This window comes from Rhynchophorus ferrugineus, unplaced genomic scaffold (assembly GCF_030347505.1).
Source record: "Rhynchophorus ferrugineus isolate W39M unplaced genomic scaffold, kcgeb_rfMv2 rfM1, whole genome shotgun sequence".
NCBI classification, from domain to species: Eukaryota; Metazoa; Arthropoda; class Insecta; order Coleoptera; family Curculionidae; genus Rhynchophorus; species Rhynchophorus ferrugineus.
Genome location: NW_027472580.1, coordinates 50,824,136 through 50,849,620, shown reverse-complemented (window position 1 = coordinate 50,849,620; position 25,485 = coordinate 50,824,136). Strand labels below are relative to the sequence as shown.

The 25,485-nt window shown below is 30.4% G+C and overlaps 2 protein-coding genes across 17 annotated transcripts in view; one reads left to right on the top strand and one right to left on the bottom strand.

Annotated features, from left to right (window-relative positions):
- LOC143206947 (zinc finger HIT domain-containing protein 3) overlaps window positions 1-25,485 on the top strand; it is a 68,049-nt gene that overhangs the window by 7,263 nt on the left and 35,301 nt on the right. The window lies entirely within an intron of this gene.
- Window positions 6,448-25,485, bottom strand: part of LOC143206945 (beta-glucuronidase) — a 45,309-nt gene continuing 26,271 nt past the window's right edge. For 6 of the 11 annotated variants that reach the window (XM_076419809.1, XM_076419808.1, XM_076419813.1 and 3 more), the window contains exons 3-13: window positions 24,247-24,429; window positions 24,018-24,184; window positions 23,290-23,426; window positions 18,433-18,626; window positions 16,754-16,913; window positions 14,472-14,631; window positions 12,354-12,533; window positions 12,165-12,249; window positions 11,934-12,110; window positions 8,747-8,885; window positions 6,448-6,669 (exon numbers count right to left, since the gene is read on the bottom strand). In XM_076419809.1, the coding sequence (XP_076275924.1) occupies window positions 6,503-6,669; window positions 8,747-8,885; window positions 11,934-12,110; window positions 12,165-12,249; window positions 12,354-12,533; window positions 14,472-14,631; window positions 16,754-16,913; window positions 18,433-18,626; window positions 23,290-23,426; window positions 24,018-24,184; window positions 24,247-24,429 (1,749 nt within the window). In that variant the 3' untranslated portion in view covers window positions 6,448-6,502. The remainder of the gene's footprint in view (window positions 6,670-8,746; window positions 8,886-11,933; window positions 12,111-12,164; window positions 12,250-12,353; window positions 12,534-14,471; window positions 14,632-16,753; window positions 16,914-18,432; window positions 18,627-23,289; window positions 23,427-24,017; window positions 24,185-24,246; window positions 24,430-25,485) is intronic. The other 5 variants (XM_076419816.1, XM_076419814.1, XM_076419817.1 and 2 more) reach the window with 1 other exon arrangement.

Below are 25,485 nucleotides of genomic sequence, written 5' to 3'. Positions count from 1 at the left end.
ATTATTTTATTTAGAATAGAATTTTGTTGTATATCAAAGCCGGATTTTACTAAAACTCTAACTAAAGTTGATGCGGTAATATTGCAACGTTTTGATGTCACAAATTTAAATGACGTGTGTACAAAATAACTTTGAAACAGAATATAGGTGCTTGCATATAACAATGTATACAACTGTCAAATAACATAACCTAACTATCAAATTCGATGGCTTTAACATTTTTCGATATAATACAACAGTTTTTCATTTAATATTATTGAATTATATAGTGTATGTAGACGTTTATTAGGGAACGTTTAATATTGTATTTTTGACACACATTACTTCGATTTGTTTGATTTTAAGGAACTTGTGGTGATGTTACTCCGTCATGTCCCGATTGTCGCTTATGAATTTAATATTTTCAACTGTTTCTAGGCATTTTTATACGATGAGAAATATCCAACAATAGGAAAAAGGGAAAGATAAAAGTAAATAATTTAGCATACGTCTTTTACGTCCTACGTTTAGGTTTTCGACAGTTATCATTTTACAAAACGGGAGGCCCTGACTTAACATATTCGCAGTATTAGTGTAACACATTATTTTTACTTAGAGTAAGTTTTAACTACAGTTAATTAATTTAGATACGCCACTATAAACAGAAATCCTAGAACTAATACAATATACTACCAATGTTACACAAATAATGCAAAACAAAAAACAGCGTTATGAGCTGTGGAAACAAATTATCATTTCGTGATGTAATTGCATAGTATAATAAAATGTGCTGTAAATATGTTTAAATATCCAATTATATGTTATACAGGAGTAAAATATACAGTGTGCTTCGACAAATCATAGATCCTGTTAATCACTTCAGGAGCAAATTCCATAAGATAACGTCGATTATACTGCCAAATGCAGTTTGTAAACAGGTAAAATTCATTTTAAGCTCGGAACGAATTTTTCCTTCTCATTTTATCCCATATAATCCAATCAATCTATAAAATTCAATGTAAGTTGTTGCTGATCGACCCTCTTCTCAATTCTCTACAAAATTATTCAAAACGTTAGTGATGCTAACTAGCTAAACCAAACGTTCAAACCAATTTTAATAACGTGCGTAACTGAGACTTTGATAGTTGTCTCATTACTAATCTTATTAAAACAAATACTTTTGCATGTAACTTCGAGATAGATCTTCGAATGAATTTTATTTTTGATTGACGTATTATTTACAAAATAAAATTAAGAATACCCCATTTTACATGACCGTTTCTTAGGAGTTAGTACTTCCCCAGTAATTTCTCGTCATACATCAACAATCGATTTTTAGAATAAACTATTTATAGATGTAGAATATCATAATTAAGAACAAGGTTTCAATAAATTTTAAAAATTATTAATATATTTTAATAAATGTTAATGAAATTCAAACAAAATTGATTTAGATGACCCTGACCTATCTGCGTGTTTTTTTATAATTTAGTTTTAGACAATTTATTTTTATATTATGGAAGTTCTAACGGTTCTCTGAAGAAGATGTAAAAATTATTTTCATAAAACTGTTTGGAAATGTCTGGTTTAGTTTTTAAACGAAATCTAAAGTTTTGTCAACTGAAAGATCATGTTTTCAGTTGGGTTTATCCAGGAATATGATTCACCAAAAATAAAAAGAAATAAATAAAATACGAGGAATAATAAAATAATCTGAAGAAAGGGCAACTAAACAAATGTTGACTAATGTACATAGCTATAAAGTTGAGCTTGTAAAATAGACTAAGACGTTAATTATTGCTATTGGAACCAATAGCGAAAAAGCAAATTAATGATGACAATAGGCTAGTGACAGTATAAATAATTTGGATCCAAACTTGGAAAAAAATAACCGAAGTAAATCTATACGTGTTCAGTTCACCTATAATCCTATAAGGACTCAAAAATTATTACAATAAATATTACAATCATTCCATATTACTCTTGATGCAAAACTTTGCAAGGAAGAAATATGTTAAAAAGAAAAGGAAAGAACTGGAGTTGAAATATATTGGTTAATTGGAAAATCCTATTATCAGTACATAATAAATTACTATCATAAACCAGGTGTTAAAGCCTATATTGACTGACGGAATTCAATTATGGGGATGATCCGCGGAAAGAAGTTTGCAGACAAGAAGAAGAAGTTTTCTAGAACAAAGCCCTAAGAAGAATGATAAGTACACCCAAATAGTATAATTTTACTTACACCAAGACCTTCAGATACCGACTGTCACTAGGAAATCAAGAGATCACTAGATCACTATCACATCTCATGTTAATATGTATATTGTATACTTGTATATATTGCTACTCTTAGATAACACCAGAGAAAAAACAGCAGTGTTAATACATAAACATTATAAGACTAGAGACGAAGTTAGAACTGTTGGGTCGTCCTAGATATATATCTAGATTTAAACCAGCGTGAAGACAAATTATAGGTTAATCGGCAACGACTATTAACAACAATCAACAATTAAAAATAATTAATTCCTAACTATATTCACTAAACTATGTTTAAGGCATATTAGTTATTATTAGGGTGGTATTAATTTCAAGAATAATTTTGAGTCGATTAAGGAGATGTCTGAATTGGAGAAGAGTAGTAGACTAATTTATAGAAATAGAATTCAATAACTACTAGAAAACTAGAAAAAATTTGGCGTGAATTGTACATGTACAAATTGAAGCTTTGATTTTCTTAGAGATGACATGTAATGACATGCTGGATTCATCACTGCGTTAGTAATATTGCCGATTTAATTTAATTGATTAATTGATATCTTTTAAACAGAAGTTTTTTATCCTCTCTTGGAAACAAACACTTAAAAATTATTAGAGCCGTTCCAGCCGCAATATGTAATATCACTCTCCTGAAGAAAACGACCAAATGGCTTTCGTAGTCTTGCTTGCATTGGACATCTTATAGTTTTAACAAAATTCTTTGTGAGTATTGATAATCTTTTGACCGAGGGATTGCCTTTTTCTGAACTTTCTCGATGATCTTTAAGAGACCTTGTGGTATGTGGAATTTTACATTTTACAATAACATCCTACAAAATACCCAAAAAACTGGCCAAGCATCCTTCAGGTAACACTGCACCGCTCCCCTTTTTTTCTTTTTGTATGTTCTTCAAATTTTTTATAGCATTAATAAATAATGATCACATTATGTAACCCACACCGTTTCATTTAGTCCAACATAAAGTGGAAGTTTAGGTATTTTCAAAATATTTATATTCTCAAACAGCCCACGGCTGAGAAATCGAGTTACTTCAATCCACCTGTGGTGACTGTATACCGGAACTACTATGCTTTTTCTTAAGTTCTAGTAAATCATGTTAGAGGATGTTTATATCGATTAGCTTGAAATTTAGGAAGTTTGCTTTTGATTTGTGTAAGGATGAAAACTGACTTTTATTTTACTTAAACAATTTTATTTCAAGAAAAAGAAGTGGTGATATATTAGATCCACCGAGGTGTTAGTAATACTGCCAGTACTTGGTCTAGTATTGCATATCATGTATTGTGTTGTTACAAAAAACACTACTTAATAATTGCAAACTCGCGGAGACTGAAAATTGAACTAACATGAACTTGTACATACTTGTTAAGCGAAAACAAATTGGACTTAACCTAAACATTATATATTGGCTAGTCAAATCAAAATGTATCATTAGAAAATAAGACAATATTTAAACCCATAAGTGTTAGGCGCTATAGTAAATGCTCCTTACTATGTTTCTTAATAATATACACTGTGACATCCCTCTATAACCCATATCGAATATAATTTAAAGTGTTGGTGTTATATATTATGAGATTGTCAGTGCACCTCAATTGCTCACTGAAGTTAGGTTTGGTCAATAGTAATTTTTCGCTAATCACAAAGACCAAATTTAATAAATAAATATAAAATTATATCAGAAAAACAACAGAAATAATGTATAACTTACTATAACTAAGATACGTGGTAGTAAAATACGTTTTTTTAAGGCTACTCATCGACAATTCATGTATTAATTAAATTAACTATTAATAGAGTCGCTGAACTTGAAGATATTTATGATGCGCTATTGTTTCAAGTTCAAAGACACCATCTTGCTCTTGTACGTATTAAAATATTAAATGGTTAGTATTCAAGTTAAGCCAATAAACATCAAAATTGATTTCAGTCAATATTGATGGAGTCTGTGATTAATTGTATACATAAAAGAAGGGTATTGACACAATTGTTATTTTTATAGTTGGTTATTGGCCTTCACAAATTTTATTGCTCAAAATCGCCAGTATTTCTTTTAAATGGTAAATACAAGACCGATTAACAAAGTTTAACAATTCTATGACTCTGACTTTACGAAATAAATAATTGGTAATAGTTAGACGATATCTCGTTAAAAGAATAATGATTCTAAATAATGTAAAATGGAAAGTACTCAATTACTTTCACTCGTTTACAATTGTATTTAATATTTTAAGACTGGAACAAATCTGTTTCTCCGAAATAATTACTAAACAACGTGTTAACTTTAATGTATTGTAATTCTTTTTAGCTTTCTTTCTTAGCAGACTTAAGCGTAACTAATCAAAATTAGATTCATAAATAATTCAATTAAGACATTCGAAAGTTGAAAATTGAAGAATATCAAGTTGTTCAGCAGAGAACGCCTAAAACGTTGATACCACCTAGAATAAGATATCAAGTTTAAAACTTGTGAAAAAGTAGTTTACTGTCAAGGTCGGGGCTTTATTTATGCCTTAAATAAATAAACTCGATATTCAATTGTATTTTTAAGGTGTGCGTATAATAGGTCGTGGACAAATATTAAACTGAACTTGTGTATGTTAAAACAATCTTTAAATAACAGTGGATGTTTCAAAGTTATAATGCAGTTTGTATTGTTTAAAAGAATTAATTTTGTTAATATATTAATTAGAATACTTTTACAATATGATTCTAATTCACGATAAACGCAATAGAAGGCGTTTTTAAACATCACAGAAACATCTCTCACCCATCAGCTCTTTACTATTGGAACGAATTCCTCTATGTTGCGCTCATAATAGACCTTTCAAGTCGTGGAAAGCAAACGAATTAATGTACAGTGTGATATTACACTTGTATAGATAAAAAATCATGTGCAAATTTTCACCGCTAAACAAAAAGGTTTGGCTAAAGTGGAGAAGTAATTACCAAAGTTGAGGCTTGTTTTGACAAACCATTGTACAAAAAAGATATATGATAATCAGAGGATTCCGGGACTCAATCTATTACTCTTGAAGAAAAATATATTGGTAGATAAAATTAAATATTGTCTGAATGTGGTGTATTATAAATGTTATCCTAAGAAAAAAAAAACAGAAAAGTATTATAAAACAAAAGAATGGTGTTGTGGATTTGTAAAGCATACTATGAGATGCAGTAAAAAATATACAGTTTGGTTAATTTATGAAATAAGATATATAGATACAAATATCATATAAGATATGATTAAATCATATTTATATATTTTTAAGCGCCGTCCTAAAATTGTAGAGTTACTATTAAAAGCTCTATCACAAATAAAGTCGGCTTGGTGGTGCAGTGGCAAAGGCAAGAGGACGGTCCTCCGACTGTTGCGATAGTCGTGGTTTCGAATCCCGCTGGAGCTAGGATGTAAATTTAGGTTTGTGATTGTTTAATATTTGTAATTGTTCTGGGCAAGAGTGCAAAATCCGACAAGGAAAATTATCCCAGTTACGCCAGTAACCAGGCTGAGTAAGACCGGATATCTCCTGGGATGATTTATGATGACTCGCCAGTCGGTAGGCTTAATACCCAGGACAGTGGTTCGGAGACTGCATTAAGCTGTAGGTCCATTCAAAAGTCCATGAGGTTGGCATGACTAAAATCAATAGAACTTTACTTTCTATTACAAATAAGTTAGATTTGTTTGTTCCTCAATATACTGTTGAGATTATTTTTAAATAAAGCACAGAAAGGGCTTTTTATTCTTTGAAATATATTTTGTCCATTTCACCATACTTTTTTATTTCCTTAATTGTCGTTTTTTTCTAAACTTTGAAACAGTTGTTAAATTCAATTTTCGGAATAACTTTTAAAACTTTCTTCGATTTAGTTTTAATTTCTTAGGTTTTTAGTCTACTCAAAACAGTTCCTAATATATAAACATCTAACATGATCAAATCAGACCAACGAGGCACTTACGAGATTATATTTAAATTTTTAGTTTACGTAAAATTTGAAACGAAATAAGTGAATAACCAATGCTCTAGGGGAAGGTGCACTATTGTAATGAACTAACTTGATTGTTGAGCCAGCGCAATGATAAACATCATAATTTTTACGTCTTATTCTTTTTTAATTACAGTAGTGTAATAAACCTTAAATATATAACAAATATTCGGAAAAAATACACTAATACCTTACGTATAATTATTTATTTTAATTAAACTACAATACTAATATCACATATAATACCTATGGCGTTGATACGATATAGTCATCGATATCCTCTGGTATTTTAACATCGGGGTTATATTGGCGCGCCAAGTACCAATACCGTTTTCTAAGATGATGAGCGCTGGCTTTGGGCTGTCTATTTCTGGTGAATATACCTTTTTTGTTGCCACCGACTCTCGTATAATCTAAAAAAGGAGATGGTCCGCTTTTTAAATGCCCATCTTAACATGAAGGTTGATTTCGTAAGATAAAAAACAAAATCCAGCACATACATTAGCTGCTTTTGTTATTCCAAAAATAAAATATACATTCTCAATTATGTTTCAAGGTTAACATGCCTCATACATTATATATGAATTTTAAGAAATGTGTAAATTATTTTTATTGTTCTCTATGGATTTTTTCACTTTTGTTCAGTTATGGTTTATTTGAAAATGCTATTTAATTGGTGATTCTAAACTGTTGTGCGATTTAGAAATCGTAAAATTGGTTCAAAAGGCTTATGTTATAACTTTCATACTATAACTCTAGTATAAGTTGTCACAAAAAACCTTGTTTTATTTATACTTTTTTAATAAAAAATTATATATCAGCACTGCTATTGCATGCACTAAAATTTTTGTGGATATCATTTATGTATAAAAATTGTTAACATTAACCCTACTAGATATCGAGAAGTAGCAATGAAACAAAAAAGAGAGATAACGAAAGCGAAAATCCCAAGATATATTAGCAGCAAGCATATATTAAGCAAATTAAATATAGTTTCTTTGATTTTGACAAAGCAAGATGTTATGCCGTGAGACCCTTTTACTTTTGTTTGTGTGAATTTGTCTAGTTAAGGAATGCCAAATAAGAATTATAAATTAAAGCTATAACAGGTCAATTGAAAAGTCCCCGGCCTACCATAGTAAAATACATTTTTTTTGGCAAAATTGGTTTTTTTTATTCAACTTAATTCCCTTGAAGGGTGACACACTGATTATAGCTATCCTTCAACTTTTCGATACCATTTTTGTAGTACGATTTGTCCTTTGCTTCAAAATAGGCCTTAGTTTCGGCGATCAACTCTTCATTCGACGAAAATTTCTTCCTACCGAGCATTCGTTTGAGATCTGAAAACAGGAAATAATCGCTGGCGGCAGATCTGGAGAATACGTTGGATTAGGAAGCAATTCGAAGCCCAATTCATAGATTTTTGCCATCGTTTTCATTGATTTTTGACACGGTGCATTGTCTCGGTGAAGCAGCACTTACTTTTTCTTCAAATGCGGCCGTTTTTCGGCGATTTGTCCTTCAATCTGCCCAATAACGCTATATAATAGTCGCTGTTGATGGTCTTTCCTTTTTGAAGGTAGTCAATGAAAATTATTCCCTGCGCATCCCAAAATATAGACGCAATAACTTTGCCAGTTGCTGCCAACCGACTGTTGCGTATTCCCACGCTTTGGAGCGGGTTCATAGTGTGCAGACCACTCGGATAACTGTCGATTGAACTTCGGAGTGAAATTATGGAGTCATGTTTCATACCTTGTCACCTATCGACGCAAAAACTCAGGTTTGATCATCTTCAAACACTGCTCCGAATCATCAACTCACCGGTAACAACCTCTTTTGGGCCTCCACTACGTTCACCGCCTTCGGTGCTCATTTCAGCACGTCTAAACCTAGCATGCCAATCCTTGAAGGTTGATTTTCCTGAGACAGTGTCCGGAAACTCGGCATCAAGCCAAGTTTTTGTTTTAACTGTATTTTTTCGCTTCAAAAAGCAATATTTTATAAATACGCGAAATTGCTTTTTATCCATTTTTTTCACAATAACAAAATTTGCTTCACTCAAAATGCTATAATTCACAAACTAATGATCCGACAGCTGTTTTAGATCACACATCTTTTGGGGGTTAGTGCTAACTAAAGAACTTATGGATTTAATTCTAGTACCGTCATCTATGTGCCAGGCCGGGGACTTTTCAACTTACCTTTTCTATTCGTAATTTAATTATATCTCATTTAATATTTTTTTTAGTTTATACATTTCAGATAACTAAAAAAGGAATTCTTCAAATTCAATTACAAGACTTTACTTTTGTACTCAATTGCAATACAAAAAACCCTAAGGCGCAAAAGAAATATATTTAAATTTTTCTTCTATATAAAAATAAATCACTTCTCATAAACTTTTCCCTAACTTGACCCAATTTTCATAATTTCAATTCAAAATATAAAATTTCTAAATCACTATAATCTCAGTTGAATGCTTACCTTGTGGTGTTTTGAAATCTGCAAAATTCCATATAAATTCTCCTATAAAGAAGCCTCGACTTCGAAGGTAATCAAAAGCTTGGAAATGTTTGGACATCAATTTTACTTGATATTCTTCGGACCATATAAACGTTGGCAGCTAAAGTATAATAGAGGTGTATTGAATATCAGATGCTTCACTAGTATTATTCTGGTTCATTTTCTAGACCAAAAATATTTATAAAAATTGACTATGAAATCGTAGTTTAAATTGGTAAGAGAAAATTATTATTAGGATATATTAAGTTTGCTACATTATTTTCTATTTTTAATCATATCATAATCTTTAAGCTTCGTGCCTTTTAGTTAGCAAGTAATAGTAAGATGGCACGATGTTTGTTAAATACAATGGGTGAAGTTAAATATTCGAGATGCAAGAGTTTTTCTTTAATTTATGGCATTCTAACCGTTTTTTAATAAAAACATACTACATTATATTTTTTTAATACTTAGATCAACAGATTTATTTCTATTTTGACTTATTTCAATAATAGACACATTTCTGCTTTTGCTTCTAGTCGTACTTGAACAAAATCTGAAGAATACGGCGGATGCGACTTCAAATATTTTAACCACAAATCAGACTATATAATGCATTGCCTTTTGTTGCTATTTTTCTATATAAAAATAGTCAAGTAAAGTTTTTCAAAAAAGCGAAAAACTGTAACTAATTATGAAAACTGTAAAATATTTTCATGACAAAATTTGATATATTAAATAAGGTATATATTATTATTATTTACCATTGAATTCTATCAAGTTCTTATTATATTGAGCCAAACAAAATATATTGAAATGGATACTAGTTATTTTGAACAACACAATGCTGCTGTAAAATATATGCTTATATTGACAAAAGGGCCCATTCCTAATATGTAGAAAAATAAGAATAACTAGAAGAGGGGGTGATAGTCTGTCGTAACGGCACCGAAGTACATAAAGTATAGTTTATTCAAAGTTTTTTGTACATACGTCATCAAGATGTTTAATGTACTGCCTACCGCAATTTATAAATTCGTTTCAGAATCAGATAATATTTTCCTTCTCATTTTATTATAGTTAAAAAGAGACACAATGCTCTGTGATAAGTTCGAACATGTCACCGAACCAGCCTGTCAAAGTCGTCCGGTTGTCAAACGTATGCAAAATTCTTGAAAACAATAGTAATAAGAGGTTATAACTCTAACCTATAAACTATTGTGGCTGTATAATTAATTGTAGTTTTTAGATGTGCTATATTGTTAAAATAAATTATATTTAATAACATTTTTGTTTCATTATTTTATCTAGATTAGAATTTTGTTATAGTTCCAAGACAAACTAAACTAAAACTCAGAGTTGTTGCGGCCACATTGCGACGTTTTGACGTCACAAATTTAGATGACGTATGTACAAAAAAAGTTTGAATAGATTATATATCTCTTGTTCTAACGCTAAAAGTGGAGTTATAAATTTCGTCCCGTCTCAAATGGATGCTACTGCGTAATTAAGTGACAGATGCCATTAACTATTAATTTTATCAATTGTAAAGTGTTAAATTCCAAGATCCAGATATGAATACCATCCAATATATTGGCAACGCTGCTTTCGTGTAAATAATACGATGCGTATGTATTGCCCAAATTACATGCCAAGTCTTGTAGCTTATATTTAATTATATTATACGCTTTGTTCTGCGACGGTTAAAACTAGCGATCGGTGAAATATGGAAAAAATCTCGACTTCGAAATCAAGCAAATCGTTGGTGAACAGTTAGCGTTGTGACTGTTAGCACTGAAATGTTTCATGAGTAACACACCAACATGACTGGCAGAGCAAAATAGTGGGCGAAACCCAAAATTAACTGATGAGCACTAAAAAGGATTAAAAAGAAAAAAAAGAAAAAAAAGGCCAGGCGACATAAAACTACTGCGGCAAATGTTACAGCAGATCTCACACGTCATTAGATACTATTATAGACGAAAAATACTGTTTAGACAGAAGAATAGTATGCAGGGACACAGCTAATATTCATAGAAAGGCGACTGTAAAGCCTTTCATAACGAAACCCAAAGCTAGGCTAAGAAAGAAGTGATGCAGCGATGATAAAATACTTGATATATTCGACGATTTAGAGAATACTCCGTTCAATCATCGTTTACATTTTTCATATATTATATTTTCATTATTTACATATACAGTTAAGCATGCAGGAGGTTGAGTTATTATTTCGGCTGCAATATCGTAGTATTCAGCTGGCCCTCTTGGTCATACATTTCATATTATATCATGCTTTTTGCTGTCACATAGCATATTGATGCCAAACATACATATTCCAAGATGATAATACGGCCATATACCGATCTTGGGTTGGGGGCATTAAAATATTTTCAAACATCTTAGCTAGCCAATATAGTCGGAAGACCTCGACAAAACTCAACCGTTATGGAGTGTTCTAGAGCAGAGAGTGAGGAGTAGATATCCATCTCCAACATCAATGAAACAATTCGCGGATGTTTTGGTACAACGATGGAAATTGTTCACACTATCCCGCAAAGAAATACATCTATTTTAAAAGAAAATGGTGGTTTATAACATATTAATAAATAAATATTATGTATATAATCTATCCAAAGTTGGGGTGAAAATTCGTCATCTCAATTTATAACGTTAAAATGGTGCAATGTTGCCGCATCAATTCCGAGTTTTAGTACATTTTGACTTTAATATATAATAAAATACTAACCTAAACTATTTTAATTTATTTTAATATTATAGGACGTTTTAAAACTACAGTTAATTATACAGCCACAATAATTTATAGGTTAGAGTTATAACATCTTATTACTATTGTTTTCAAGAATTTTGCATACGACTTTAACAGGCTGTTTCGGTTACATGTTCGAACTTTTCAGACAGCATTGTGTCTCTTCTTAACTAGAATAAAATGAGAAGGAAAAGTGTCTGATTCTAAAAGGAGTTTACAAACGATGGCAGGCAATATATTAAATATTTTGATGACATATGTTCACAGCAACTTTGTATAGGCTATATATAAGGTGTATATTATACTGTCCATACTACCCTGTTTGTAATTGGTATTCTAGAAAATGAAACAGATGTATTGCCACAAAATTTTTTAAAATTGAGTATAAAAGTATAATTATACCATGTGTAACCCTTCCATAGCATCACCACCATATTCCTGCATAATAACAGTCTTGTTATATCTAAGGTTCCACTTCATTGCTTCGTTAATAACATTCTGAGTTATCAGATCTAAATTCCCCGCATCGTGATACCATGCATTGTATCGATTGAAACTAATTATATCGACATAGTCCGACTAGAAGTAAATGTTCATATCACTTATTAATATATTAAATAGTATAACACTTACAGCCTTAGTTACACCAGCAGTCTGGGATTCAACGATAGTTGTTGGACGTGTTGTATCTAGGCTTTTCACGTGTTGAATAACTTGCCTATAATATAACAAGAATTCCATAAATGATTATTGTTTTCTTTAAAAGTAAATAACATTGAAAATAATATAATTATGTTATTTTCATATTAAACATGTTATTACTTGAAATAGCTTCCTGCAGGGTCTTGCTGTGTTCTGGGTTCATTTGCAACTGACCACATTATGACACTAGGCCTGTTTTTATCCCTTTTAATAAGATCTGTAAGAGACTGCTTGTGTTTTTGTAGCAAGCTATCGGAATAACCGCTAAAAGGAAGAAAAAAGAATCGTTGCGAATCAAACCTACAAAATTAGAAATACACATTTTAGTATAAAGGATTTCTCTCGATTGCTATTTTACCTCTTTACGAAGAACGATGTCGGCAACTTTTCATGAAATGGTTCATGAAATTCGTGCATGTTTGAATAATACTAAATTATATGAATTGTTAACCAAATATTTTATACTCATTGTGAATACTCTTTTAATTAATTATGTATTGTTTTAATATAAGATCATCAACTATTAAGTATTTTTGATGCAGTGATTGCAAGTATTCTGATCATTTTTTACTTTAAAAAGTTATTTATTGAGTAAAATTGACGAAATATATATTTAGACAAATAATTTTATTTCGAAACCGTCTACACGCAAAATTATGCTGTATTGATCTGAACAAGTATTAATGAGATGTTTCTAATGTGAATCTGAATGAATCTATGTTTGGTGGGTACACTGAGTATAGCAGAGCTTCCCATTTGAGCTAAAATAGTTTATCCTTTAAAACTCTTCCAACATGTGGTCTAGCGTTATTATCCAAAATAATTACTTTGCATCTGTCACTCGCTATAGGTAGATAGGTAGATATTTATAGTAATAATTGGAGAATTTCATAATATACTACCCATTGCTGATTCCATCATATGCGGAACAAAACTTGTCAATCAGATGTCAAAGCATGGTCATGTCTATGGCTATGGCTCTCTTATGTTAACTGTTAGCATTTTCCACTTAGAATTATCGTAGTAAATTAACTGAAAAGCCTTATTCAATTTCTAAGCTGCCTGAAAATTCTTTGAGAATTTGAGCTACTTTATTTATATAAAGGAGAAAATATCTGATTCGGCAGCAGATTTCCCCAATATGAACAAAAATAAGGAGTGTCGAGAATAACAATTTTCATAGCGTTCCATGATTAGCGATTGCATTACATTGCACCGAATAACTCAATAATATAAAATAGAAATAATCGAATTTAACAGTTAGGTTAGGTTGTTTGTTCAATAAATATCGCTGATCAAAATACATGCAAGTACCTAATAATATTTTAAATATCTGAAATATAATATACTTTTCGGTTAAGTAATCCTGTTAGTTAATTAATCATCAAATAAGCGGTGAGAAATGATTTTTTAAAAGTAACTGAATAGTTATGATAGGTAAGCTACAATTATTAAGTATAGAAAAATTGTTACAGATTTTCGGAATCTTTGTTTTAAATATGTTCAAAATAGTAACGGTTTCTAATAGCAACATCATTAATCATTACCCTTCTCTACCAGCTAAATAAGATTTAGCAAAGAAATTAATTAACCCAATCTTCCTGAAATTCTAATTGAAATTATTTGACAACAAATTTTTAAACTTACAGAAACCGTAAATTTAGTGCCACGTAAGAACTATGAAGTTAATGGTACATGTGTTCAGGTGGAATCCAATCAACTACAACTGGTTAGAAACCTGGTATTTAGGAATATCTTTTGATGTCATTATTATATTCATCTCTTTTTTGTTATATTTTATTTTAGTAATTGTTCTGTAATGAGTAATGAATCGATGAATGATTATCTGTGTTATTATGGAATAGGTCATTTAAATTTGACTTTGGCTATTTGAATCATTAGACTAGACTTATTCTCACAAACTTATGGACATCGAGAAAATAGACACTCTCGTCGAAATATCCTAAAGTATATGAAAATGATTTATGAAAAAATACATTTTTATTCCCTAAAATATAAGTATTTTCGACTGTTTTCACTTATATACATTTCCATACATACAATTTTTTAATTAAAACGCTTTATCGGCTTAAAGATATAAGAAAATCTTATACAGTTAACTAAATCTTTTTATTCCCAATAATTGTAGCCTGGTCTTTCTAAATGAGTTACCACCAGTGAAATAAAAAATTTAAATTTTTAAAAAGACTGACTAATAAACTCAGTTTTAACTCTTACATAGTATTAACACTTGGACACTCATTAATGATCATTATTCCCATTTGATCTGCTAAATCCATGATTTCTTCTGCGTATGGGTAATGGGAGGTCCTGTAAGCATTTGCTCCAATCCAGCGTATCAAATTATAATCTCGAATTATCAAGGGCAAATCAAAACCTATAAAACATAGTTCATGTAAGCTTTAATTGTAAATGTATATATAATTGGATTGACAATCATTCCGCAGTTACTCGACGTATTTCTTGGTGTTGTTAAGTAGAGTTCGGGCAAAAGTATCGCAGCTGAAGCTGTAAGGTCACCAAAGGCGGACTGAAGTTGCTGTGAAATAACTTGCGTCTACGTCTACTGGAAGTTGGATAGAAACTTTCAGTTTAGGGTGAACGACCAAAGGGAGAAAGGCGGATTGTACAAGTTTAGTGACTTAACAATGGACTATTGAAATTTGGTGTCACGAAAATTTGGTAAACTATTCCATAGAGTGACACCGCGGTAATTTTCAAAGACAAACTAGCGGACCAATGTTCAATCGATATTCATGAACAATTTTACAATAAACATAAGCAACAACTATAAGCGGCCCGAACGGGACAACGACCACCTACTTCCCTGTTGTTGTTTCTTTAGGAGGGGGGTGTTATAAATATTATCTGAAGGGTGAACAAGTGAGATGAGTTAAGATAAGAATCCTCGGTATCGTTTTGTAACGATGTTTAACAAGTCGACTCTGCAATCTTTTAATTAAAATAGTTTTTCAAGTAAATTGATGTTTTCTGTCCTTAAACCCCTTTTTATATTTTTCTTATTTTATAACTTATATATGTTATATAGCGCAATTAATACTGTCTTGATTATTCATAAGAAATAAGCGGTATTTGATGCGCGAAGGGTTTAGAATTAACGGTTTCATTTATATTAAAACAGGATTAGGTCTACAGAATTGCTTGTGTTGTCGATCTAATAAGTCGCTACTGAAGTAAAATAGTTTTGGAGTATTTTTTTGTTAAGCCATAGACGTTTAATAACTGGCGCAATAAACGTTGTAAAAACGCCGCTACCCGTAAATGGCACAACTTACTAGAACTTGGGCAGAATTTTGCGGTTCAGGCTATACGGCTCTGACCAGATGCTTACTATAGGCGGATTACAATAGTACAGTTGTTCAGGCATTATATTATTTAGGGACACTGTCATACTGAAAAATTTCGGCAAAAACAGTGGAAACAATGAACTAAGCTATAGAGAATGGTCACAAATAATTTTCCTACAACTCTCAGCTATCTAAACGAGACAACGACCATGAACATTCTGATCGAACATTGATCGTTTTTTCTGGGAGGTTTTATATAGCGCTGCTAATATTTCCCTAGTTATTCGAAAAAATTGTGTTTAAAGTATTAAGAAACAATAATATGTATTTAATGCTAAAAATAAAATTTAATAATATTTAATATTAATTTATAATTATGTTATAAATATACTTATATATAAATATATATATATATATATATATATATATATATATATATATATATTATATATATATAAATATAATTATATATAAATATATATTATATTATAAATTAAATAAAAATTGACTGAGAACCAATTTCAACTTGCGCGGATGAAACAGTGCTCAAAAAGTGCTGGGTAAAGGGAAGCCCTTTTTTTGATATTTATACTCTTCAATACACCTCTTCTCATTTGAATACCAATGGAACCATTTAATACAACAGCTCGTATAGAAAAGCTTGAAAGAATGTGCTTAAAAACACTTTAGTAAAAGATGAAATCATATTTTGTTTCTTTTAATAATTTTACCCAGTCTGGTTATTATAACAAATATTAATAGAGTAGGATTTAAATCCACCATACTAGAACTGCGTGTGAAAAATGTGTTTCTCACATGTCACATCTTAAAAATATAAAGTTTATTGGAATCGAAATAGCGAGGAAATATATAATTCTTAATTTTAAAATTACTCGCGGCATCTTATAGTTGTTACTGAAAGTATCCTTAAGCTGTGAATTACTGAAATTTGACCAGAAACATCACAGTTCAAGCCACCAACCACAGGGGAATTAGATACGCGTGGGAAATTGGGTTTTTGAAACGTTATGTGACCGTCATACACATACTAATTTAACAAATTCGATGTACCGATCGCTTTTAGAAGCGATATTTGAAACCACTTGAAAGCAATTTAAATTTGATACTTAAAAGATAGTTTCTCAGAAATATGAAATAAAATTGATTGAGTAAAGATGAAAAAAAACTTACCCTTTCCCCTGATATCAGAATCTTCATGTCGTCCAAAACCGTGCATATAAAGCGGCTTGTCATTAATCAAAAACGTTTTGTTTGTCCACGTTAATGTTCTTATACCAAATGGTTGAATATATTTATCGACTAAATCTCCAAAGGTATCTAACAACTCAAACTGAACAGAAAAAAATTATTTAACATAGTTATTATTACTAGGTAGATAGTTGAATTTTATGACTAATATATTTTTATTTTATATGGAAAATACCGCTTCTGTAATGGTTCATTGAAATAATCCCATCGAATGCAAGTAATAACTTCTAGGAATTTGCTCCAATAAAGAAATAAAGTCGGAATTAAATTATTTTGAGGCTAACCATGAATTGATCCAAGTTGTTGGCATTGTATAATTCAAAGTCATGTTGGTGAGAGAGGACCGATCTTCCGATATGACGCTTTACATCAACAATTTTTAATCATACTTAATTATTGCCTTTCCCTTCGTCAAATGGTGCTGGCGCATTTCCTATATATTTCAGGAATTAAAGTACCATAATATGTGCCCAATTGCTAAAAAAGTTATTTTAATACATGATAAAATTAGGCCATTAATAAATAGGCTAATGAAATATCAGAAGGATATTCCGATATTAACTGAATATTGACAGTAATATTATTGAAGGAGCACAATTTTCATGGTAAAAAAATGGGACGACCTTCAAATAAGTTATGGCTCATCAGGGTATACGGGCACCAAAGGCGGATTACAGTGGCTTAGTTGCTTAGGCGTAGATTGTTAGAATTGAAGGAACTGTTCCATACAAGTTATACACTGGAAATTAAGGTTAAATCAGTACAATTCAGAAGATCATCAAGAGCATACTGGCGGACGATAACCGATAGAAATTTCCTAACTTATGTGAGACCACTAACACTGAATAATCCTAGTAAATCTAAAATAATTTATGCTAACTAAAAACCAAGGTCATAAAAGGCTAGCAAAATATATATTAGCTTGACAAAGGAATTGAAAAATTGACTACTGAAATTTAAAATACACAAATAATACAACGCGATCTATTATGAAATCATCAAATTATTTATAGAAAAACTTTTATGGACCTCATAAAGTTCCCGTACTTTTATCAAGTATTGCCTTTCTTAAGTGTACACAAAGTAACTTTTAACTTAACAGTACACTCGTTCTCATCTCCGAGGATGTCGAATAACTTAACATTGATGCGGTCGTATTCACCAAACAGAAAAAAATGCTAGTCAGTAGCATTTAAAAAATAAGAAATCAGATCGAAACATAATTTATAAAAATTTGCACTAATTATAAAAACATGTTAATAAACAAGCCTTTAGATTGCAAAATTAATTAGTTACAAAGTTTTGTGGACGAAAGATTTGTTGCTAGAAAAATATTATAGGTATTATATTTGATAAATTATACTTTACACTTACAACCATCAGACTATCTACGACCAAATCTCCATAGATATCTCCATATAAATAAAAAAAACTTATTGTTGTCGTCATTATTATTATAAATATTCTTCGTAAGGCCGTGATCTGATGTTATTTGCACAGCCAATTTATCTAATACCGATTTGCATACAATGGTGATCATTCGAAAAGAACCATTAGGGAGAATTTTAATGAAGGAGACGTGTTGCTTTGTTTTTACTGACTTCTAGCGAATACAAATATCCTGGTTCTGGATCCATTAGATACGGCCACCACAGTTTCGGGTTTTCAATACGCAGTGTGCCAAAGCTCAGTCGACTTTCCGCGTCCGTCACGAAGTTGTTCTTGTTATCAGTCAGAGTGATTCTGTAGGAAACGTTATAATCGCCGACGACTGATATGTTGTATTGAATAATAGCTATAAAATAAATATTTATTATAAGAAAATGTATTAAATGCTCAATCGTAAGCTTTTTCACTAATGTATATTATTTTATGTATATGGTCAATTGTCTAATGTTTTGCTCATAAAACGAAATTAACTTGCTTGTATTAGACTTTTTCTAAGGCTTTAACATTTTTAACAATAGGTTTTCAAATACTTTGATACTTTCAAATAATAACTTTCGTAAGCTTTTTCAATAATGTCTATTATTCTATGTACCTGATCTATTGCCTAAAGTTTTGCTCATAAATCCAAACTGATTTGCTGGTATTAGACTTTTTTTAAGGCTTTAACCTTTTTAACAATAATTTTTCAAATACTTTGACACTTTAAAATAATAAGTTTCGTAATCTTTTTCAATAATGCCTATTATTCGATTTACCTGGTCAATTGTCTAAAGTTTTGCTCATAAAACCAAATTAACTTGCTTGTATTAAACTTTTTTAAGGCTTTAACCTTTTTAACAATAGTTTTTCAAATACTTTGATACTTTCAAATAATAACTTTCGTAAGCTTTTTCAATAATGTCTATAATTCTATGTACCTGATCTATTGCCTAAAGTTTTGCTCATAAATCCAAACTGATTTGCTGGTATTAGACTTTTTCTAAGACTTTTACTTTTTTAACAACAATTTTTCAAATTCTTTGACACTTTAAAATAATAAGTTTCTTAATAAATAAACTTTTTCAATAATGTCTATTATTCTATTTACCTGGTCAATTGTCTAATGTTTTGCTCATAAAACCAAATTAACTTGCTTGTATTAGACTTTTTCTAAGGCTTTAACATTTTTAACAATAGTTTTTCAAATACTTTGATACTTTCAAATAATAACTTTCGTAAGCTTTTTCAATTATGTCTATTATTCTATGTACCTGATCTATTGCCTAAAGTTTTGCTCATAAATCCAAACTGATTTGCTGGTATTAGACTTTTTCTAAGGCTTTAACTTTCTTAACAACAATTTTTCAAATTCTTTGACACTTTAAAATAATAAGTTTCTTAATAAATAAACTTTTTCAATAATGTCTATTATTCTATTTACCTGGTCAATTGTCTAATGTTTTGCTCATAAAACCAAATTAACTTGCTTGTATTAGACTTTTTCTAAGGCTTTAACATTTTTAACAATAGGTTTTCAAATACTTTGATACTTTCAAATAATAACTTTCGTAAGCTTTTTCAATAATGTCTATTATTCTATGTACCTGATCTATTGCCTAAAGTTTTGCTCATAAATCCAAACTGATTAGACTTTTTTTAAGGCTTTAACCTTTTTAACAATAATTTTTCAAATACTTTGACACTTTAAAATAATAAGTTTCTTAATAAATAAACTTTTTCAATAATGTCTATTATTCTATGTACCTGATCTATTGCCGAAAATTTTGCTCATAAATCCAAACTGATTTGCTGGTATTAGACTTTTTTTAAGGCTTTAACCTTTTTAACAATAATTTTTCAAATACTTTGACACTTTAAAATAATAAGTTTCGTAATCTTTTTCAATAATGTCTATTATTCGATTTACCTGGTCAATTGTCTAATGTTTTGCTCATAAAACCAAATTAACTTGCTTGTATTAAACTTTTTCTAAGGCTTTAACATTTTTAACAATAGTTTTTCAAATACTTTGATACTTTCAAATAATAACTTTCGTAAGCTTTTTCAATAATGTCTATTATTCTATGTACCTGATCAATTGTCTAAAGTTTTGCTCATAAAACCAAACTGATTTACTGGTATTAAACTTTTTTTAAGGCTTTAACCTTTTTAACAAAAGTTTTTCAAATAATTTGATACTTTCAAATAAAAATTTACGTACATATTTTAATCTAAATGTTGGTTAATCAAGTTGTTGTGTTTTATAATTGCTTTTCTTGGTAGATGTTTCAGCACCTGTCGGTTATTAAGTCATAGCCTGGTGTTTTCTTTGAAATATAACTAAGGAAACCCATGGGCCCTTGATACTTTGGAGAGCATGTCCTACTTGACTGCTATGTAAGAATTAGAATATTTTAATATTAACATTATTTTTGCTTAATTATTCTTATTTAGACTTAGGAGACTGTTGTACAACAGTAATTTTATGTACATTGAGATTTTCGTCGAATTAACCAAAATATGTTCTTATATTTCAATACTATTTCTTTTCTTTTTAACATGCTCGTTTCAGTGGAGTTTTGCATTCGAGATTAATCCCAAAATACTAAACGTTGTTGATATAGGGGCTGGTATTATTATTCATTGTTGTATGTGCAGTTTTATTACATGTAAACTCAATATATGCATATTTGTTTTCATTAATATTTGTTCCCCACGTCAGGGTCCAATCAGTCCAGCCCATTTATATTGTCGACTGCCTATTATACTTTTCCGGTTTCTTTTTCACTATTGTCTCTAACACCAAATATTGCATATCAGTAATTAATTAATATTGTGTATATAGTGTCTTTTATTGCAAAGCAGGCTTATTCCTCTTGGACTCTGAACGTTCTAGCAAAGATATAAGAAATTAAAAGTTAAGTGTGTCAGGTATTATGCTGTATTAAATTAATAAATTTTTTTCTATAACGTGCTTCAGTAATTTTACAACAGCAAGGAAGGAAGTTTTTTCAACAAAATTAATACAAGGTTATTAAATTATTTTTTAAATTTTAGTTTTGGTTTCTACATATCATGGGACATATATTTATCAGCTGACCTGACCTATCTTATATATTCATGACAAAATAATATAAAAATTAATTTTTATAGAATAGTTACATTATTTTGTTTTAAACATATTTATGATAGATAGTCTCACACAAATTACTGTCCACTTACTGATTTGTAAGCGAATTTAAGCACAACTAGGCGGTAGAACATATATTTATTATTTAAAAGTTTCCCTACCCATGATCTGTATCTTAGAACCACTTTAAATAACAAAATAAGTGACATAAGATGACAATAAATATACATAGCAAAAACACGATTATCATCATTTGCTCATTCTTCACCACATTGCTATTACTTTTTCTTCAATGTTACTTACTTGAGAATACTTAACTATGATAAACAAGCAATAATATAATTATTCTCTGAAATTCCGTTGTCAGAGTAAACAAAAATAATATATTTTAAATATTTTGATTTTTACAACTTACATACGTAACACAAAATGATAAAAGAATATTATTTGATTTGTAGAACAATTATAGCATAAAATAATTATTTATCAACGTTTTTCAAGTTACATGATCTCAAAAATCTAAATTTAATTCTATTATTTATTTATTTAATGTATAAAACAACATTTCAAAGGAACCTTCTATATGTCAAAATAGATTATTTTTCAAAATTATTTACTTAAATTCTTTACTCAAATTATTACTTAAGAGTAATACAAATATAAATAAATACAGCAGACACTCAATTAAAGGTTTTGAATAAAAGGTATTTTTTTGTATATAAAATACTTGAATAGCTTCCGTTAATGTAAACATTGAATAATGTGAACTATACTAGGTTTTAATTAGCCCACATAAACGAGTTTCTAGTGTTGTATATCTTATGTTAAGGCGTAATATAACTGATTTTAATTATGATGTTCGTTAATACAGACATTCCTTGAATGAATATATGTAAAACATCCTAAAATAACTATTTAACAGACGTAACATTTCAAATATTAAATATTGAATAAACAATAAGTTATCATCTATGTCAAATTAAGAAGCGTTATTATAAACGAAGTATTAAATTTTACTTTAAAAGTGGTTTTTGGGTGGTTTAAATATTCTGTTTCAACATCTACCAAGGCGGTCCATATCAAGCAAAACGATCATTTGGTGTACCTTCTCTACTTTAGTACCGAAGGTCTCAATTTTGTCCACAAAATTAGTCCCTGTAAACTGTGATAGTAGATACACTGTTTAAAAAAACTACTTTAAAACAGAAGAAATAAATTATAAAAATAAATAATAAAAAATGAAAAAATAAAAGTTATATTGGCGATTTTTGTACAGACTAAACGTTAAATACCTGTAATAACAATATCAATGTTAAATGAATAATTAATGGAAAATATATTAATTGACAAAAATACAAGAACAGGAAACAACTAAATTGTAATGTTCTCTGGAAAAACCATTATTTAGAAAACATGCACATATTTCACAGAAAATAAACAACTTTCTTGCCTGTGTTTATGTATATCGGTTTTGTGTGGTATCGATAAACTACATATGACTAATTTGTTTGAAATAGAGTGATTATAAACATATAATTTTATGAGCCTAGTCAGTTTACTGAATATGTTTAATTTTATTATAATTCAGTGGAAATATAATAACAAGCTTCTGTTGTTTTTATCTAACTAAATATAATCAATTAAATTGTAAAAATGATAACTTAATTATTCTCAAATCAACGATACAAGCAATGCCTCACCCATATGCCTCATTATTTAAAAATTTTGCGTTGCAATTACGCTCACTGTAGTTGTCTCATTAAAAAAATATTGTCAAACTTTATAGAATGATATAGAACAAATAGTTCCCTTATCATTGACTTATTATTGAAATTATTGTCTGAATATAATCATTATCTGCATAAAGTAATATATAAAGTAATGAAACATTTATTCCTACCTAACTCTGGGCGGACATGCACTGTAAGAACGGTAACATCGTCTATATATGTTTTTGGAGTAGTGTACAGTTTAACTGGCCTGTCAATACCAGCATAATTGAAGAAATCAAAAGTATATGTTTGTTGTAGTCTTCCACTGAAACAAATATATAAAGTAGTTAGAAATATCACTTTTTTAACAAAATATTCATATAGACTAATGTATTTTTGAATAAAATCGTGTAAATATTTGTTTTAAATATCTAAAGCATACAATAGATAGATGATATTCTACACTCTTTCTTAAATACGAAACACATAGCTTTTCCACTCAAGTTGTCACCCTTCTTCGATTCGGTATTTGGAGAAAATATCTACTTCTCAACGAATACAGGGTTATTGTTGGCTCGGGACTTCGAATACTGTTCACTAAGTCTCACGACAGTTGACTGAATGTATCTTGCAACCAAAAGGTCGACATGAATATTGATCATCAAATTCGACAAGTTAAATATTCAGCGATGCGAAATATATTGTGAAGAATAACTCAATATATCTTACAAAGAATAAAGCAATACCTTCAGCGAATATCAGCTAAGAGATATTTATTGGATACTCTTCTGTTAATTATACTTAAATAGCAAAAAATAAAATATATAGTTAACACAAGATATATCTTGCAAACGACTGGTACTAATTATATAATAAACGCCTGGTATAAAATCTAATACACGCTCGAAATACTTACTTCCGGAGTTCTGCCACCAAACCCTGCGGAACTGTATCGGGCAGCAGGGTGTTATCAACTGAGACGGTTATTCGATTCTCCAATCCGTATTTTAAATAAGCCGTGATCTCCGCTAAAAAGGGCAAATGGCCGATTTCATGGACCATTATCTGTTGCCCATTTATCCACTGTAATATTAAGTTATGTCATAAGCACCAGCTAAATAATTTGCCAAATTCAAAGGTCTTACCACTTGCGCCGCATAACATACTGATTCAAATCTTAACCAAACTCTACCCACTTCAGACCAAAATTTTGGAACGAAGAACGCCCTGTCATACCACACCAATCCTACATGGTCACGAATAGTCCAGTCTGTAGTTATGTCGTTATAACTAGAGGGAACAGGCATTAACTGGACATTAGCGTCAACCTAATATGCACAAGTAAATTTAGTTTATTATATAATTACGTAATCAATTACATGTTAATAAATGAATATTAAAAGCAATTTAAGAAATGGATTAATAGTTTATCCATCTAGATCGTCTAATGTTAAATAAATTAATAGAATATTTAAATAATTTACATGTTGACAATAATGATGTAATATTTAACTTATATCCCTTTCAACCTATATTGGTTTTCCTCAATATACGCCGAGTTTAAGGGAACCAGAAGATTGCGCTAAGAGTAACTTCAGTTAGCCCGTTCACTCTCAAGTGCCTCCAAGTTATCTACTAGACCACCTAGTTATTCGCAAAATACTCATGCAAATGATCAGCACGATTCCAAACTAGAAGGCCCCATATTTATATAACATCTCGTTTTGTGTTTTGTACCGAGCATTTTTCGTCTTAAAACCCAGAACGTTCAAATTCTATGGTCAGGAGAAGGAAGCCACCTATCTCGGTTTTCTGTTCGATCGAAAGTTTAGGTGGAATTCCCAGATTCAAAGGTCCCTCTAAAAAGTCAAGGTAATGCCAATATGCTGTTCCCGCTATATATGGGCTAGAGTGTCTATCCCAAATACATCTCATCTAGTCAGGTAGAACGTCCTCAAGTTTTTCAGAACAAAATTCTCCCAAGTTCACGATTTTATACCGGAGCTCTACTCGAAATATTCCTCCACTCTTCGTCTCTCAGGTAATAGATGTATTACCGAGCTGGCCGATATTTTAAGCCGGTAACTCATCCGGCTCTTTCTGGCCTTATTCTACCAACACTACCCCGTCGTGCTCTTACTCCCAATCGTCTCAACCTTTCCCATCGAGCGATTAACACAGGTAGCGTTCAGGTGTATGGTGTGATAAAGACCCCATGTCCTTGCCTGGCTCTCGTGTTCTCTTAACGGCGTTACCGGTCACGGACACCCTCCTTACCGACAGTAAGAAGATTCAGTTAGGATTGTGGGATCAGCCGATAAGATGGGATTTAGTGAATAGCCCAGAGGCAGCCTCCACATAACCAGTCAAAGTCGCTTATTCTG